At 37.4% G+C, this 20,165-nt stretch overlaps 1 protein-coding gene across 1 annotated transcript; it reads right to left on the bottom strand.

The window, feature by feature from the left end:
* Positions 1-237: 237 nt before the first annotated feature.
* Positions 238-20,101, bottom strand: DPM1 (dolichyl-phosphate mannosyltransferase subunit 1, catalytic). The gene is made up of 9 exons (XM_081150365.1): positions 19,923-20,101; positions 17,039-17,138; positions 12,130-12,163; positions 10,669-10,745; positions 10,559-10,584; positions 8,417-8,512; positions 5,619-5,687; positions 2,200-2,314; positions 238-1,284 (listed from the first exon to the last, which is right to left on the bottom strand). Exons 1-9 carry the CDS (start codon positions 20,078-20,080, stop codon positions 1,180-1,182), a joined length of 780 nt encoding a protein of 259 aa, XP_081006491.1. The 5' UTR covers positions 20,081-20,101; the 3' UTR covers positions 238-1,179.
* Positions 20,102-20,165: the final 64 nt, after the last annotated feature.

The raw sequence follows: 20,165 nt of genomic DNA, 5'->3' as shown, positions 1-20,165 counted from the left end.
CTTTTTTGAAATATCTACTTTACAGAAGGTAAATGGATTTGCTCTGGCTTTACTGAACAACTTAACCTGCATTTTAACTGCCAGAACACTTTTCTGAACAGAGAGAAAAGGTATAGGAATTTGTTCTTTATGGTAAAGATGTATGTTTTGTTGAGGGTCCTGAATTAATATGAAAAGGAATATTTTTTGAAAAATCATTATATAGTTTGTAAGATGTTTAAAAATGACTAGAGCAGCTAAATTTATGCTTTAATATCATCAATGTTTTTCTTTACTGATAGAAGTTATTGCTCAGAAGAGAAAATGCAGCTATGTTATCAACTGTTGTCGTTTCCAATTGAAATATACATTTTAAACAGACTTGCTTTGACAGATGTATTGCTTCATCAATTCAACAGCTGCAAAGAACCAAACTAAAACTGTGCTCTAAATGTATTTATCTGATTTGATATACATTTTTAAAGAAAGGACAAAGGTGTGTATTTCTTTTTCAATTCACACAGAAACAGTAATATATATATTTCATGAATATAATTACCATTCCTCTTCTGACATCTATTAGGTACAAAGAGCTATGAATCCAGTTTTTTTTAAATTATTTTTTTAATCCTCACCTGAGGAAATTTTTTCCACTGATTTTTAGAAAGAGTGGGAGAGAAGAGGAGGGGGACAGAGAAACATCAATGTTAGAGACCTTGATTGGTTGCCTCCCACACTCGCCTGGACCCGGTTGGGGATCAAACCTGCAACCCAGGTACGTGCCCTTAACCAGGAATCACACCCGAGACCCTTTGGTCCGCAGGCTGATCTTCTAACCACTGAGCCAAACCGACCAGGACTGAATCCAGTTTTTATAGAGAATATTGAAAATCTTCCCCCCGTAAGAAATTCTGCACTCACATACTCTAATGAAAGTAGCAATATTTTATGCAAAAACCCCATAAGCATTTATTTATAGGTCTTACTTAATACAGCAAAATGTTAAAATTGAGAACACTGCTCATTTTTCTAATTTAATTTGACATATAAAATGGAATTTCTTCAGAAAAAAAGATTTGCATGAAATTTACCTTACCTATGATTTATGCTCTAAGAGTACATTTTATAAAAATCAGCAACCAGACTTCCTTTACATTTAAGTTGAAATGAACATGATAAATATAAATGAGTAACTTTCTTTTATGTAGTAGCAAAAAGAGTCAATAATCCTTTCAAGAAAGAGACTATTTCATTTCCTCCCAACTTGGATTCACCGTAAACACGATCCACAAATGTTATTGGAACCTAGTTAAAAAAATATACGTTAAGTCAGTCTTCAAAAATAGTAGGAACGTAGCAGGCATACAGAAATTACTAACACAACAGAAACAGGATTAGTTCTATGATAGCAATTCCTTTAAATTGAAGCAACTCCTTCAATTCTTACAGAAACTGTGTGCACCTCCAAGTCTTTAAAATTAAACAGGCACTTCATTATCTAAAAATAGGTGATATAAACCAAATCAACAACTGTTTGAAAAACACTGATCCTGCATATTAAGTTGATTTACTCAAGTTTCAGACTGCATTGCAAGGAAAAATTATACTCCAAAAGTAAAATGGCTTTTCACTTAATTTTTTCATTATTCTGTCAATTTAGCTGTTAGTATGTTTTAGTATTGTTAACTCTTATAATTTCCACAAGAGAAGTGGCATTCTAGTTAGCTACTTCTTGCTCTGAGTAGAGTCTTAAACAAGGAGAGTCTTCCCTAAGAGTTCACAAGCTAGCTGTAGATAGTACAGACCTCCCCCCGCCCCAATTCCTGTGCTTTTCATTTACTCATAGGAAATGGGCAGTGGGACTCTTCATTCATTTTAAAGTTGGGTGGCTGTTGACTATGGCAAGAGGAAAAGCAGCAAATAGACTCCTCCCAGAATGCTGCGTGGTCAGAAAGGGCAAGGACGGAGAAGATACCAGTAACTTTTAACTATTTAAAAGGGAATGCTGCCTTCTGTTAATGTTTTAATTTTGGTAGGTCAAATGTGTTGATGTGAAAGGAATGTGAATTTTCACCTGTTAGTGCATGGGCATTCTCAATAGCTTGAAGCCTTTCACATTTATTTGGTAGTTATGAAAATTAAACTTTTTACAATAAAAAGTCTAAACCTTATAATTTCTTTATGAGGAATACAACATACTATTTACCAGCAATTGCATACCTCGCCAATAGTATAATTCAACTGTCTTGCCCGAACAATCATTTCCATCTGGAAGACGTAGCCTTTAGAAACACACTTTTCTATTAATTTCTGTAGAACTTCTTTTCGATATAACCTGTAAATCAAAATATATATAAACACTTGGACAAATACACGTGCCTACATGCATCCTGACCTTTTAAAAAGTTCACTGGTATTTTTAAGACCTAAAACTTTCACTAGCCATTTGTATATCGAAAAGTTCTCACGGTTGATATATATTTGTCCTGAACCAGAAGGGTCATGAAATATTTTGTAAATAATTTAGAAAATGAATTCTTAGTAACTTTTAGAGAATTATTTTCCTACCATACTATCAGAAATTATAAAACTATAGTAAAGTGAATCATTCGAAGCAGAACAACCTATTGTTTTTAACTTTTTATATCTTCCTAAAATTAATTTTTAAAGTTGAAAGAGTAAACAGTTCCAAATATTGGAACATTAAGAGTTGATAGATGATGAAGCAACAATATAAACTAGATGACAAGAAAGAACCTAGTAATTAATAGGTGTTTCCTCATAAATGTTTATGACGAGCTTCTACTTCTGGAGATCTAAAAAAATTCCCTGGGATACACTATCCCCTCCAGGATGAGCTTGGTTAAGCTAGGTTAAGACAGCAACTGGGCATCACAGGATTAAGGCAATCCTGGTGGGACACAGCTATCACCAACTGATGTCACAGTTAGGTACTTATAATGGGTGAATGAATGTGCAGCCTAACTGTAGATGGGCTGTAGGCCAGACGCAGAGTTCATCAGATTTACGAAGTAAGGCAGGAGCTGGGAAGTCCTGTGAGTGAACCCACTCGCTTTCGAGGAGCTCCCTGTTTTCAGTCTCTTGATAAACAATTTCTCTCTCTGGAGCATGTTAGAAGAGGCAGTTTGGCATAACTCTGTTCTCCCAGTTAAAGGCCACCTGGATTCACAATGCCCAGGGCTTTACCTGGAACCCACATTCACTTTTCCTCAGGCCCTCTAAGGAATCAACCCTACGTTTTGGCTTTTCAAGCTTTTAAGTGGATATTAGATGACAACCCAGTCCTCAGAGGAACCTGAGGACTAGTGTGTATACTCTTTTACCCACATAGGTTCCATAAGAATTCAAAAAGGGGTAAGTTTGGAATAAATCTAAAGTGAGGAGAATCAGATGGTAGTAATATTTATTCAATAAGTATTTACTAAGCAACCTACTATGTTTAAGGCACCTTTTTATATTTTGGGGTTTTAGCAGTAGAAACGAAAGATATATAGCAAATAAAGTTAAGCAGGGGAAGGAGGATAGGGATTATATGGGAAGGACCGATTATGATGGGATGTTTCAGCATTACCTTTTAAACTGGGTTTTGGCTATGAATTCTGTCCCTTTACGAGTCATTTTACTCCTCATAAGAGTTATTTTGTAAGACATCTATTGCTCTTTATTGCCATCCCTTCTTCCCCATCACAGTATCTTTAAAACTATGGCCAATGCTGTGATACTGCATACACGAAGCCATGGGCCAATAAATAGGATAATCAGGACCCAAGTAGTCTTTGCCATTAAATGGCTTCAGTCTTTTTGGGTTTCCTTTTATTTGGTAAAAGGCACACATGCCTAGGCCTAAATACTAGGAACTTTATCTAACGAGTTGAACTTTAACAAAGCATGCATTTAATAAATCACTACTCTTATGAAGAGACAATGAGCTTTAACAATTTAAAAGTAGTGAAATCAACAGGCTCACTTTTGTGTCTATGGTTGCTCTGATTTACACAGAATACACCCAATCACTGCTCTCTCTAAAAGACATCCAGAGCATACCTCCCCCCCCAATATGGTTCTGGTGGCAATTAAGTGCCGCCACCCAATACTCTCTCTGCGGAGTTTTCCTCCATAGCAGGGTCCCCATGTGACGCTGCACCTATTTTATGTAGTTGTAAGTCTCATGTCATTACAATGTATAAACTCCATGAGGACAGGGACTTTGACTCTTGTCCAATGCTTGGCACACAATAAATGTTTGCTCAACCTAAAATGAGTCACTGTTTAGCTTTTTTGAAAGCACCTGCAGAGCTTTCAATAGGGGAATTAGGCCAAAAAACAAAACCCCTACCTATCTCCTCCACAATTCATGGAGCCACCCTGAGTCTTCAATCAAAGTCATCATGCCTATGGCCTGTGATGTCCACACTGGACATTCTGTCTGCACAGAGATTTTGCAAGTGCCACTATTCTTTGCATTGTTGCTACATGGCAACCCGTGATCTTAATCAGATAACGCATTATTCTTTTGCCTTGAAGTGTGGAACAAAAGGGATATTTACTGTCTTTTACACACCAAATCCTGCTTTCTAATTAATTTACATTTTAATTCTAGAGAGGCTTCATTTTCATTATTTGATCTTTAATTTGTGATGGCTCCTCTCTTCATTTTTTGAGGGGAGGTAGGGGGTAAGGAGGGGACAGCCCTTGGCTTGTAAGTACTTCTTATTTTACCAAATAAGGACATTAAAATTTTTTCTCTTCACTTTTGACCTTCTTAGTATCTCTAAACTGCTATTCAAGACTTGTAGTTATACTACAAGTACTAGTAACCTTCAACAGTCAGCTCCTAATTTGTATGTGTGAATTCTAACCAAGGCTCAAAAATCAACATTATTTAATGGAAAAAGTAAATATTAACTAATATAAATTATTAACTAATGCATGGGGTTTGGGCCTTAAAGCAAACGAACAGGCATTTTATACTTTCAGAGATAAAAAAAAATCTGGCAGGCTTTAATCATTTGGCATGGTCATATAAAACAGTTCATCTACTGTAGCAAGTCTAAAATTAAATACATACCCCCCCCCCCCCAAGCAAAAGCAAAATAAAAAACCCCAGGGACCTAGCAGGAGGCTTTGCACCAATTAAATAAGAATTTTTTATAAAAAACATATGGAGAACAAGGTAACTGAAAGGCTCTACATAAATATTAAAGGTTTTAAACTTTTCTGTGGACAATGCTATAAATATTCATATAAACTGCTGAAAATTCCTGGAAAAGGTGCTATTCTCTGGAGCACATTAACAGTGACAGCAATGTTCAGAATGAGCAGTGAGTAGTCACCTTGGCTCCCAAGGGTCCGGCTTGGGGATGAACAGTAATACTAATGTTAACAAGCACCCTAACCAGAGCTCTGATTTCCATGCTCTTTAAAAAGCACAATATTTTTCAAGATGCTTAGACTTCATTAGCAGCTTCTAAGGAATTTCAGCCTGCCTTTTTAGTGTCCCAGGACAAAAACAGAGTAGAAATGAAAAGTATTTCTTTAAAATAAGCCATTATAAAGCAAGAAATTTAGGCAAGCAGTTATAAACAGTAGAAATATAAGATTACTGGTTTTCACCCTACCTGAAACTTCCTGTTAAATCGGATGCTCCTGGTCTCAGCAAAATCTGAGTTATAAAATTGGCCCCACGGCTGTTAAACAAACAGATTTTCTTTATAAAATAGTTTCTAAACAAGAGAAACACATCCAAGAGCAGAGCACTAAAAATGCTACACTAATTTCATAAATAAATGCAACACTATTTCACAAAAATATTGATTCTATAGAACAAATTTTTAGTGAAAGGAGATCTGATGTTTCTCATTTTTTCAGAAAATAGGGACATTTAGAGAGAACCTATAAAGCAATCATTCTTTCAGACTTTATGTATGAATGATAACAGATTTTTAACTTGTATATTTGCCAACAGCCATTATTTAGAATTCCAAACATCTGTCAGCTAGCAAGAGATCAGGGACCTGGAGTTTCCTTTTCAGATTCTAATGATTCTAATAAGCACAAAGGGATAGTGGTTTCAACTATGTAATAGGTCAGTCAGCATAAAAATGGTTTTGTTTATTTTTGAAGGTGAGGAAGTAGAAGAGGGTTTTGGTTTTTGGCAATCTCTGGAAATTGACCAAGGTTCATTCTGAGACTGTCTTAGTCCTGCTTGGGCTGCTGTAACAAAATACCAGACTAGGTGGCTTAACAATAGATATTTACTTCTCGCATTACTGGAGGCTGGGAAGTCCAAGAAAGTGAAACCTCTTCCTGGCTTACAGATGGCTGCCTTCTTGCAGTAGCTCACACGTGGAAGGGGGTGGGGGAAGAGGAGACCCAGGCTCTCATTTCTTCTTCAAAGGGCACTAATCCTACCTGAATGCCCCACACTCAGGATCCCATTCACACCTAATTAACCCCCCCCTCCCCCCCCCCCCCCCCCCCCCCCGAGGTCCCACCTCCAAATACCAACACTTTCAGGGTAAGGTACTCTAACATGAATTTTGGCAGGCATACTGAATCCATAACAATGACTTTAGGGCATGTGCTTCAAACACAACTAAGTATCAATTAATTACAAGCTATTACTAACAGCTATTATTAACATTTCAAAAAGATGTGAAGTGTTCTTGGAAAAAATGACTTTTGTACTGAAGCTATTTTATTGTACTCAGATTAAAAAAATGTTTTCTAGGGCAGCCTGGAGAGAAATTTCCAAAGCCAAGGTAATCACCAAGGCCCTCTCAAGGAAAGATTACTTTTACATAAATAACACAGGGATATAGCTGGGATAATGGCTAACAAAAGCACTTTCCCCTTCAATTTGCTTCTAAAAGCTACAAAAAAAATAAATAAATAAAAAAATTCCAGGACATAGTTTACACCCCCAAAATAAGTGTAATCAAAGAAATGTGAATGCATATGTATACATGTGTATGTGTGTATATGCGTGTATTTGTACATCTATTTAAGGTAATACATTTTTAAACCAGGGTCTCTTAAAATGCAGCAAGAGTCAGATAGACTTGGGTTCAAATTCTGGTTCTGGACCATATAAATGAGACCTTGCAAAAGTGATAACAGTTTAACAGGAGTATAACAGGAGTTTATACTTTACATCAGCTCAGACATTAACTAATGACAGATACAACTAAATGATTCAACTAAAAGTTGTAAACTGTCTCTGACTAGGACTCCCTAATTTAAAATAACAGCTGTAATGACCAAATGCAGAGGCCTGAGAGATCACTGTTGGTCTCAACCTTGTCTGCAGCATAGAATCCCCTGGGAAGCCTGTGAAAAATACTCCTATTTGGCCCCACCTCTGGAGATGGTCGCATGTGTGTGCACGAGAAAGGATGAGTAGCGAGCAGTTGTGTATAATTTTCTCCCTACATGACTCCAATGTTCAGTAGGATTGAAAACAGTTTTATCCAACCCCTTCATTTCTCTGAAGACTGAGGCACTTACATGTTTTACATGACTTGCCCAAGGTTCACAGTTAAGAGGCAAAACTGAGATTAACAGAATCCTCAACAAGAATGAAGTGTGTGATAAAAAATACTAATGGTAAAAATTCTTTGCAAGCCCTTGAATATGGGCTTGCTTTGACCAGGAATTAATATGCTGTTACCCCAGAACCTAGGACTCAAGAAGCCTTGTGGCTGCAGCCTCGTACTGTTGTACACTGTCCCGCCTCTCCAGCTGAAGGAAGCTGCATGAGTGAGCCCAGGTGAAGCCAGCAGAGGACCCACCAGCCAAGCCACAGAACCAGAAGAAATAATAAATAGTTGTTTTAAGTCACTAAGCTTTGGGATGGTCCGTCATTCAGCAACAGAAAACTGAAACAGCAGGTTTCATTCTCGTTTTATGATGAGGAAAGTAAAGCTTAGAAAAGATAAAACATGCAAGGTGATACAGGCAGTTAAATGACACAATCAGGATTTTAACCCAGGTCTGACTCCAGAGCCTCACTACTTTATGTGCTTAGAAAAAGTTGAAATCATTAAGTGTCTTATTTACTTAAAATGATGAAATATATGGAAAAAAACTACCTTTACAGTCCTAAAATATAGATGAACAGTTCACTTAAAATCAAAGCTGAGGGGGTTCAATAGAATAAATTTGTGCTGAATCACACCATTTTTACCAAAGGTTCAAAAGTTTATGCTGATTTTTCCTTAGTGAAAAAGATCCAAAATAAAATACTCTAATCATAGGAAAAATTGTAGATAAGAAGTTATCTGGAAATATTTATTGGAAGTTATACTCTGAGCCCACAAATCCCAAGGCAGCATGGTAATTTAATCTAAATACCTGTTATAAACATATTTACAGTAGTTGCACTGAAAAACAGAGAAATAATAGTACATGTATATACCTGATTACTTTTCTTTTCAAATCCCAGCCATAAACACCTCCATTTCCTTTGTAGCGAGTTCCAGAGACAATGTCAAAATTACCTTCCTTTTGCTTCCTGTAGAATAAATTAGCTGTCAATTAGAGAAAGCTATCGAGCTTTCAATAGTTATTTTCAAGAGCTACACATACAGAACTTGCATCTAGAACAAGCAATGCCGGGGAAACAGATGGATTTCATACTACTGAAAGACCTTTCAAAGTTAAGGTTTTCAAACCTGATTCTTTTCTTCCTTATTGATACTTTAAAACAGTACATTTGATGACTGCACCAATGTGAAACCATCCTAAAATATAATAAAAAAATTAAATTTCCACAATCCCCCTGCATTCAGTTCTTGGCCCCCCGAGGTAAACAATGCCAGAACAGCCTGGTAACCTTCTAGACCTTTCTCTTTGTTTACAGAAAGGTAACTTAAAGAACACACACCTCTATGGTTTTAGGTTGCTTTTACAAAATTGGAATCCAAAAGAAGTACATTTTGCAACTTTCTTTTTGTCAGTTAACAATACAACATGGAATCATGGATAGCCCTACAAGAGAATCTCCCTATTCTTTTTAATAGCTGCAAAAAAATATTTCATAGACTACTGAACCCACATACTCATATGGTTGTTTCTATGGCGGGTCCCCCCACTTCTAAGAGCACAACCACAATGAATAGTGCTGCAACATTCTTATAAGTCTGCTGCTCAGACTACCCAAAGTAGAACAAAGTGGAATTGATAAAATGATTCTAACATCTCTCACTGGAAGCTACTTTCTGAAAAGGTTGTAGCAACTCACTTTCTCCTGTAATATTTGAGTGTGCTCATCTTCTACATCTTATTGGCACTGGATGTATTCCTGGATTAAGTTTTTAATTTTGATAAACTAATGGGTAATAACAACAGTTTTTAATCTGCATCTCTCTGACTACATCTCAGGGTGACTATCTTCTTTTAGGTTTATTAGCCATTTGGATTTCTTCTACATATGGCCTGTTTGTACTTTCCCCATTTTCTACTCCACTGGTTCTATTTCCCTATCAGGTCAAAGGGGCTTTGTGTATTGGAGATGATATAAGCAGAGACAGTATCTCTGAAGTGACTTTATGCAGAGGTCAAAGGACGAGAAATTGTTGGCTACTAAGGAGCAGGTAAAGGGAACATAGCGCTCTGTGTGAACAGAGAAATGGAAGGAGTATGCCTGTAGTAAGAGAGCAAAAGGGAGAAGAAGCACAAGGTAAATTTAGAAAGGGAGGAAGGGACCAAATCACACAGAAGTTTGAGGGGCAAAAAAAGCAGAGTGGATTTTCCCCCCACCTGTTAATGGGAACTCCCTGAACTATTCTAAATAGGGTAGTGACATAATCTGACTTTATTGGGAGATGTTTTGTGGCCTCTTGGTTTTCCAAGAATATAATTATATCACCTACAAATAAATATAATTTTGTATCCTTTACCAATACTTATATAAATTATTGCCTTACAACATTACTTAAAATCTCCATGTTTAATGGTAGCTGGTATGCCTACCTTGATGAATTTATTAGAAATGATTCCACATTTCACCATTTAGTAAAAGGTTTATATCAGGACTGGGTTACCTTTATCATGTTTAGGTGGCTTTCTTCTATTTCTACTTTAAAGTTTTTTTTGGAAATGGCTAGTAAATTTGATCAAATATCTTTTGGCATCTACAGACTTAATCATACTGCTTTTTGTTAATGTGATAAATAATGTTGATGAATTCCTGAAGACGTACCAATCTGGCATTCCTGAATAAAACCCTATTTGTTCATGGGGTTTTACCCTTATGATGCAGGGCTTAATTCCATTCAACAGGAAGTTTCCTTATATCTTTTTCTGTAGTCTGGAATAATCTAGGTAACAAAGGAATTATCTATTCTCAGTCCCTCAGGGCTCCTAAAATACATCATTTAGTCATGTACCTACATACTCATGAGTCTCAAGTCCATATGTTGGTTTTATTTTTGATAGCTAACAAAAAACCATGTTCGTTTTTTAATTAATGAAGAATGAAAAATAAAAATAAGTCCAAAATCAATATAAGGTAAATGACTTGATTCATATATTTTTTTCAAATATTAGAATTACCTACCTAATGAACTCAGGAATAAATTTTGGCTGAAATTTAGAAAAAATAAACAGTAAGTCAGTAAAACAGGCTAATACAATCATAAATCACCAATAAAGAAATATGCCACTTACATGGTGTGAGAGATCAGCATCCATAATAATTATGTAGTTTCCTGTGGCATGTTTCATTCCATGTATATAAGCAGTTCCTGAAAATGAAAATATTTCCATTACAGAAACTCACCAGAAATGCTTACAACATCTGAACAGATATTGTTAAGCACTGAAAAGCATACATTAGTCCTCTAAAGGTGATCCTGAACTATAGTTAAATATTACTTATTCTCAATCAAAAACATCTCTCAATTTCATTCGTTGTCTCCAACTTCATCTTAGTCCCAGGCACCATCTTCTGATGATCCCTCCCTTCCAAGTTTCCCTGTTTCTGCTCGTCCCATCTTTCTTGGCCCATTTCTACAAAAGCCACCCTTGTCAGTGTGTTCTACACAGGTATTTGAGGCCAAAGGCACAGCTAGCAAATGCTTCGCACCTTCAGGCCTAGAAGTTGCTCAGGGACTTGGCAGGTAAGGTAGCAGGATTTGGGGATTCCTGCATTCTCTGGCCCCAAACCGCCAGTGTCTTACTAGCAAGGCTGATCTCTTCTAACTTCTTGTTAAAAAGTGACTATCACAGCTTTTTGGGTATACCACTGACCAGTCAGTAATTCTTGGTTGCTTTCACAGCAGTGTCCAGATTATTTCAATCCCAAACAACCTGCTGGATTTAGATATTCAGAACAATTTAATGAAGCAAGTTAACTAATAGTCTTCAGGATAACAGATATTCAGTTTTTCAGAACTATACTTCCTTTACTCCCCCAAATTTTCAGTAAAATTATACCAATTCTTTACATAAACTATGACTAACAATAGAAAGAGCTTTATCCCAGAATGACTGAGCTCATCTGAGACTTTAGCTAAGGCAGTGTGCCGGTCCAAGATGTTTTCCCTCAAATCCCTTCTCTGGCCTTTCCCTATATTGCAGGGAACTTATTTCCCAGTTCACTTGTCAACTGGCTTCCAAAACAGCTTTGGGAGGCACAAGAGAGAGAAGGGGAAAGTCAAGTAGCCTCCCTCTCTTAGTCTGCCTCTTAGCAATGAATGCATATCCTCAATGGCTCCAGCTCCTGCTGGGTATCATCGACTCCATCATTCTAGCCCCTTCTGGGCAGCCTGGGTTGGATCCTGGACTCTAAACCAACATCGCCTATTGTTGCTCCATCTTGGGGTGGTAGGAACCTCCAGCTATTACTAATCTCTGAGTAGCCTCACTGTTCCATTTGGCTTCTCAGCAATTCCTTCAGCTGTGTAACCAGATTCTCTGTATTAAATTCCCTATACTAAAAGACTTACAGTGGTTTCTGTTTTCCCAAGTGAGCCCTAACACAGGTAACTCATGCTATTTAAATGTCATTATGATCATTAAAAATCATCACAGGGGGTTACTGTATTTTGGCCCTGTTCCAAACTAGGAAAACACACTGAACAGTCTCACCAAGGAAAAAGCAGGTGCGGGATGAGAGGTTCTGCTTACCCAATCCCAGCTTTCTCTCCCGTGGTCTCAGAAGCTATAAGAATAAGAAACAACACTTTGATACAAATAACAAAAAATCTATTAGAAATTCTTTTTTATTCATATAAGTGGTACTCATTTTAACAAACATAGCTGCACTTCTTAGACCTGAGAGCAGAGCACACTTAAAATTTTTTCTTTTGCCCCAACCTCACAATAAAAGCCAAATTTTACATGTTTTTTCGTCCCGGTGCTACTCAGAAAACTATGTAAACAGAATATTTTTATATTTGTCACTTGTTTTATAATTTTAAGCAACATCTATTGATTCCTTTCAAGGAAACCTGCAGGTCTAATTCACTTATTCTATACTTTTTTGGAATACTTGGTAGCCAGATTTGTTTTTTCAATTCCCTTTTAAATGATGCTATCATTCTTCCTCCAACAACTTACCTTGACTTTACCCTTGGATGACCTCATCTCATTCTCTACTGGCCCAAAGACAAGAAGGTTATAAATTCTCTTTTCTTATAGTCTGTCAATTACTCAGTCTTTCTACCTTTTTTGCTTCACCTGTAAACCCTGACTTAGTTGCTTTTCATCTTATCTGAAAACTTTTGAAAAAGTAGAATGCCAAGTTTTGGACTCTGTTCTAAGCTTCTGAGACACGGGCTTAAGAAGACTCACTGCCTGAGTGTACTTCATCCCATGCTGCATTTGCCAGTGTATCAGCAGGTTGCCTCAGATGGAAAATCTCTAAACAAAGTATTTTCAGTTACCATTACCCAGGATAGATTAATTCTTTTACTACATGCACACTGCTCTAGATCTCAGGGACGAACAAAGATAGATAAAATACATTCCTGACAGATGAGCTCCTATATAGAGAATAAGACAATCATCTATAATAATTACAATTCACTGAACAAAATCAAACAAAGTCTGTTAGGGTTTGATTTTGTGAGTTACTGACAAAACACCGAGCCCATCTGATCTCTGCCCTGAAAAAGTCAATCTTTTAAAGTTTACCTTATATTTTCTATAACCCCACATTTCAGCTGGAAAAATCTTCGTTTCAGATAAAGAATAATTTTGGCCTTGGCCAGTTTGGGTCAGTGTTTAAAGCGTCGGCCCTTGGAACAAAGGGTCTTGGGTTCAATTCCCAGTCAAGGGCCTGTACCTTGGTTGCAGTTTTGATCCCCGGCCCCAACAGGGGTGTGTGCAGGAGGCAACCAATTGATGTCTCTCCTCCTCCTACCTTCTGCAATCCTTGAGGATTTTTAAAAAAGGGTAATTTTGTTATTTATAAGTTTCAGAATGTTCGAAAGTTTATACAAACTAAAAACCATGTAGCATATGATAGAATACTACGTGGCAGTAAAAGAATGAGGTCATTTGGTGACAAAAGATTTCCAAGATATAATTAAGAAGTAACAATGATACAGAAAGGTTGCATTTATATATAAAAACAAAAAAACACCAGCACTATACCTAGTTCTAAGGTGTGGACACATACACATATATGCACAAAAAGGTTACACACACCAGACTGTTGACTGGGTTTTACCCTGGGGAAGAGACTGGGATGCAATCAGGAAATGTTCCTCAAAGGCAACTTCAGTTTTAGCAGTAACATTTACATTTTACACCAAGAATTTACTTGTTTATTTCTTACATAATGAAAAGTTCCAATTGTTTCATTCAGTGTGCTTAACTTTCAGACCCTTAATTCTACTCCCCCTTCTGGTCTTCTCACTCTGGGGCAAACCTAATTAGCTGTGTGATCTGGGTAGTAAAGGGTACAACAGAGCTCACCCCACCTCATTCGGCTGTCAAAAAAGCAGTGATTTCACAGGTTGTTAGGCACAGACTCTCTGAGATATGCTTACAACACAACTGCTTATGAACTACTTCACATGACACTATAATTTGCTTGACAAAAAATTTATTTTGTAAAAATTTTTATCACAGAAAATTCTGATGACATGTCAAACTGTATCATTTTGTACAGGATCAACAGTATTTGAGTGAACCTGTTTTACCACACTCTCAAAAACAATGGGTTGAAAAGGAAAAATAAAAACAAATCTTCAGTTAAGAAAGGCTAATGGTATTCTCCTCCTACTTTGCAATTCTTACTTATCACAGAGGCTCAACCCCCCCCCCCCCCATTTTTGGCCATGTGTAGTTCTTGTTTCATGAATTATCTGTTTTTGTACACTTGACTGGGGTACTGATGTTTTTGTTAGAGATGATTTGGGGATGAAGACTATTTTATTATAACAAATCAATCAAATCTCACTCCTATAGATATGTTTGATGATTTAAAAGTAATGAAAATATCTAACTGTACAGATGTAGACGTGAACAAAAACCACCTCCATCTTCTTGTTCCTTCTTGCTACAGTCTTTGACCAACCTCATCGCCCTTAAGAAGCATATCAAAGCCTTCTAGCCAATGATGATCTGTGTTCCTTAAAACGTAACCATAAATACTTTTGTTAGTAATGGCTGGAAGACAACCGAGATAAGTATCAATCTGGAGACAGTATCAACCACCAGAGTATGGCCCCTGATGCTACTGCATTCTCTGTCCCTTTGTCTTTTCAATCATTAGTACCTGAGTTTTATTAGCAGAGAATAATTTGCACAAAACTGCTGTCCAAGATTTTATCTGATTTCATGTTGGGGATGAAATAAATCTCGTATATCCTAAATGACAGAAGCATTCAACATAGAAAGGTTGAAGCCCTCCACAATCTCAGATCTCCCTGCCCTGTAACTGCTGTTAACAGTTCAGAACATGTGTCTCTAATTTTTCTATAGTTGCACCTCTGCCATTTACGGGTTAGCTGTGCAATCTTGGGAAGTGAATTAACCTAACCCTCTTGCCTATTTCCTCAACTGCAGAGTTTTCAAAAAAAATCTTTTTTTGGCTTTTTCCTGAAACATTCATTACAACCAGTTTGAAAGGCTAGCTGACAGAGCATCTGGGCTGAACCATTTTATCTGAGAAAAAATAACCATTTTTATCCATCTTTCCCATCAACTAAACATACACACGTCACTTAAAAGCAAGTAAGTGCCATCCCTGATAAGGCCTGACAATGAAAAAACTTTCTAGTTTAAATGATTTAAAGGTCATAAAATAATGAAGAGGGAATTTCCCTGGTACTACAGGGAAATCATGATAGTAAATGCTAACTTTTTTTCTTATTCATTTGAATTTTATTGGGTCGATGGGGAAAATGGAACACTTTGAAGAACAATGTTGTTTTAGAATATGTGAAGGTCAATTTAGTAGGCAATTCCTAAAATCAATCAATCAATCACCCCTCAAGGCTTAGCTTCTATGACATAAATATTCAAAATACTGTCAGGCTGATGTTCCCAGATTAAATGGCAGCATACAACTCAGGAGTATTCTACATATAATAAGTGCGTATCAGTGGCCATGGTCCAGAACTTTTAAAAGATAAGCTGAGGAACTCTTGGCCAAACCTATGAACCTAGCATCACTGGAAGTCACTACTAGAAACTGAAAATCTGTCAACTTTTTATCTCCTTCTGTACTTCTATACAACAGGAGATATTCAGAGAGGATTGGAAGAGTGACACATTTGTGAGTTGCTCCTCACTGAGATAGGAAGAATCTATAGTATAAATTTACCATGTATATAAAAGTAACACACTTCCCTTAATCTCTCCCCACCAACCAGCTAAACAGAAATTATTTCATTTAATCACTATTTTTTATGCTGCTAACTGCCATTTCTTGAAATGCAAGCATCAATAAAGGTTCTCCAAGAGACTTCTTCATGTCTTCTTTATTGAGAGGAGGGGACAATTTTGCCCATATGGAGACATCTGACAATATCTTGAGACACTTTTGGTTGCCAGGCTGGGGAGGGGTGTAGCTACTGGCATCTAGTGGCTAGAGACCAGCCAGATGTTTAGCATCATCCCACAACATACAGGGCAGCCTCTCACAGCAAAGAATTATTGGGTCCCAAATGTCAAGAGCGCCAAGACTGAGAAACTCTGGTCTGTATAAATTACAATACCCAATGCCTAGAATGTGTTTTCTAATTAAATCTGGATTTAATTGTATGTTTTGGCGCAACAATTCTCCAAAGTCAAGCTCACTAGTATGCTCAAACATTTTAAAATCCAAACCAGTGACCAAAAATAAAAATTGTGAAGCCATTAGAAAATGAACTCTACATCTGCCTAAGTTACTGCCACAGAACAGGCCAAGATACAGTGGGAAAATCTAAAGTTTAAGACTCAGAAAGTCAACATACTCCCACAAGACTGTTCTACAGATAAAAATAAAAATCCCAAGTACTCTGAAAAGCCATTCCTTTTTCACATGAAAACAGTCACCTTTCTCAGCTACAAGCTTTCAGCCGCAGGCAGTATTTTCTATTGAAAGTATGAGAACACCTAGAGAAAGGAAGCAAGAAGGATCAAGTCAGTCACACTAACTGCAACCTAGTTCTATAATATTCCTTGTCAATTCAATATCATGCTTTAATTTTGTCCTTCAAGAAAATTTATCTACAGAACCAGTCAGAGAAACAGAGTTTATCCAAACACTCATTATTTTGCTGTAAATTTAAGCACTGTTCATCTCTCATCTTTCCCCCTACAAAAACACAACTGGTAAGATAGAAAAATATTCACATGGCCTGGCGGGGCGGGGCTCAGCAGTTGAGCAGCGACCTAGGATCCAGATGTTGGTTTGATTCCCAGTCAGGGCACATGCCCGGGTTGCAGGCTTGATCCCCAGTTGGGGGCATGCAGGAGGCAGCTGATTGATGACTTTCTCATCTTTGATGTTTCTATCTCTCCCCCTCTCCCTTCCTCTCTCTGAAATCAATAAAGATATATATATTTAAAAAAGAAAAAAAAAATTCACACAACTTACAATTCTGTCTGACCCATAGATCTTCTCCAACTGCTCAGCAATGTCCCTTGTTCCATCTGGGCTTCCATCATCTATGATTATAATTTCATAGTTGATTCCACTAAAATAAAAAATAAAAATTTGCATTGTTTGAATACAGTATTCTCAAATTAAAAAAATAATTTTAAAATTACTAACTCTTAACCAGGAGTGGAAATTTATTGCCATAGTAATCACTAAGGAACACTTTAATTATCAAATGAAATGTCAAATATTCAGTACTTCACCTCCAAACTCACCATGTTGTTTAAAAACAGTATTATAAAGTCCTAAGATGTTAAAAACTTCTCACAGAAAACATACTCTTGTTTAAAAAAAAATCAGTGATATGTATCACTGATTACACACACACACACACACATACACACACAGTATATATATGATAGGATATCATATGAAATTCTAATTACTTTGGAAATAGAATTGTGGAACCTTAATAGCGAATCTTTATTAAGTATTTCAAAAGTATATTTAAAAGACAACTCAAATTGACCGAGTATGTCTGAGTTATTCTTTTTAATTTAATCCGAAATGATTTAAAGAACATAATCAAGAATACATCTGACTTAATTTCACCCTTAGAAAAGATTTCAGTATCCTTCTAAATTAACATCTCTCTGCTGTTCTCCATTGTCTTTAAGGGACAGTTTCTAGTCTAAAAACAAGCCAACATAATACATGGATATACATGAATCATGTCTGCCACTACCCCCTTTAAATAAGTCTTTTCTTAACTTTATTGGGAAACTTAAGGGGAAAGAACAGGAGGCAATGCCAAATTCTCACACACACTTCTGGTTCTTCTTATTCTACTTCAGGAAACACGCAAGGAAGTCAACCAGAACACACTTTCCATGTTAAAGGCCCAGCAAACTTGCCAGAAAGCAAAACTCAGTCTATTAATTCTCAACTAGAGGATACTGTGACTTCAGCTTCCCACAGTGCCTTAAGTTTGAGCATGTGCTTTACAAAAACATGTAAGATGTAGATTCTAGTGGATGTGCTGAAAGATATATACTTCATAAGCAAATTGAGTCATTCATAAGCAAAATCACTTCTCCCACCTATGTCAAGGCACCTGGTGTACACCCTCGGAGGATCAGGTAGCTTAAAGGAATCAAGCTGAGCAGATATTAGGTAACGGGACTGAATATGACAAAAAAATAGTTGTTTCCTTCATTGGACTTTTTGATTTAAAAAATCCACTCAGAGACTATTTAAAGATAAACTGCACTACATAAAATACTTAAAAATAAAGCAAAAATATTGTATAATCAGAAGACAAACAAGAACAAGACTGACCACATGAAAACTTCCCTAAATTGAAAAGAGCTTGTAGAAATAAAAAGATAATTTAAAAAGAGAAAAAATAAGTGAATAAAAAACCTGAAGAGCTATATATATGTGAAGATAGACATTTCAAAGAAATACAATCAGAACAGCAATGTTTATGATTGTTTAACCACTATGCTGTACATCTGAAATTCACACAAAATACTAAACTTAAAAATAAAATTAAGGTTTAGTATTAGATTAAAAAGTATATGTACACCATTCTTGTAAATATTGCATGTATTTCCACAAATGTTCATAATGCTTATAATTAAACTAGATACATTGGTCAATTAAAAAATTCTGCATCTCAAAGTATTAAGTTAAAAAAATTAAATTAAAAACTTAACAGTAAAATGGTGCAGCTGGAAAAAAACCCATACCTAGCAATGTTCTTCACCAAATAACATTTCCAACGATGTAAGTTTAATAATGCTCAGGTTGGCAGGCTGCGGGAGAACAGGCATTCTCTAAAGAAAGCTGGAGAGTCCTAAACTGGTACAATCTTTTTTGAGAGTAATTTGGCAATAACTATCCATTTTACACACATCTCTGTCGATCTGGCAATATTACCCCCAAGACTTTATCCCCATGTACCAGCAAAAGTATGAGTGATTCTTGCAACACTCATCTAATAAAGGAGCACTTATGTGTCAAGCACTTTTCAAAATGCTGGAAAATGTGGCGCAAACAAAGTCCTCGTTCTCATTTGTAAAGCAAATGTAAAAAAAAAAAAAAAAAAACTTTGAAAATAATCTATGTTCGTTGACATGACCCAGTTAGATAAAAATATAACAGAGCCATATGGAATATAACTTAATTTTCAAAATAATTTTCTAAGTTTGTATGTGCTGATATGGAAAGATCTTCAAAGATTTCTGCAACATGGTCCCATCAGTGCAATCACAAATGACGTTACTTTGTACGGACACCAGGATTTTCCAAAGTTTAAAAAAAAAAATTGTATAAACATTTTCAAGCCCCAGGTTCTAACAACCACAAACATTCACCAGTGATTAGCGATGTTGCCCTTCTGCTCTCCAAGAAAGGTGGTCCAGCCCCGCAGCAGCTCCCTAACCCAGACACCAGAACTCACGCTTACATAAGCACTCGGCACCGGGGCGAGAGGGAGCGTGATCGCTTAGGCTCCCGGTGCCCGCCGCAGATGCTGATCACCTAGAGCAGTGAGCTCAGGCTTACAACCTCGCCCCAAGTAAGAGTGGCCAGCCCTTCCGAGAAAAAGGGATTCGTGGTGACGGTGGTGGGGGGTAATGTGCAGCAAAGACAAAGAAGCGTCTCACAAAAGCCAAGGACAGGAGGGAGCACCCGAGACACGGAGAGGACCCCAGAGGTATCAGCCTCTGCGTCCCTCGCAGGGTGGCTGCCACCCGGAGACTTCCGCCACCAGCCGGAGAGGGGCCAAGCAGGGCCGCCTCGCGCAGCCAACGGCCCGCAACCAGGCCGGGGAAGCCAGCTCATCTCATTCCTCGGGGAGGGCGGCCGGGTACGCTACCTCTCGGAGAAGCTTTTCACCAGCAGCCACACGATGAGCGGTAGGTTCTCGCGCTCGTTGTAGGTGGGCAGTAGCACCGAATACTTGTCCTGTCGCGGGCGCCCCTCCGGCTCCCGGTGAGACCTCGGAGGGGTAAGACCAGCTACCTCGGAGGCCATGGCGGAACTGCGCAAGACATCGGAAGCGGAATGACGTACACGCGGGCGGGCGGGAACCGAGTGGGACCGTACCAAGTGCCGAAAG

This window comes from Miniopterus schreibersii (genome assembly GCF_964146895.1).
Source record: "Miniopterus schreibersii genome assembly, chromosome: 10".
NCBI classification, from domain to species: domain Eukaryota; kingdom Metazoa; phylum Chordata; class Mammalia; order Chiroptera; family Miniopteridae; genus Miniopterus; species Miniopterus schreibersii.
The sequence above is the reverse complement of the archived record's forward strand: the minus strand, read 5'-3'. Positions and strand labels throughout refer to the sequence as shown.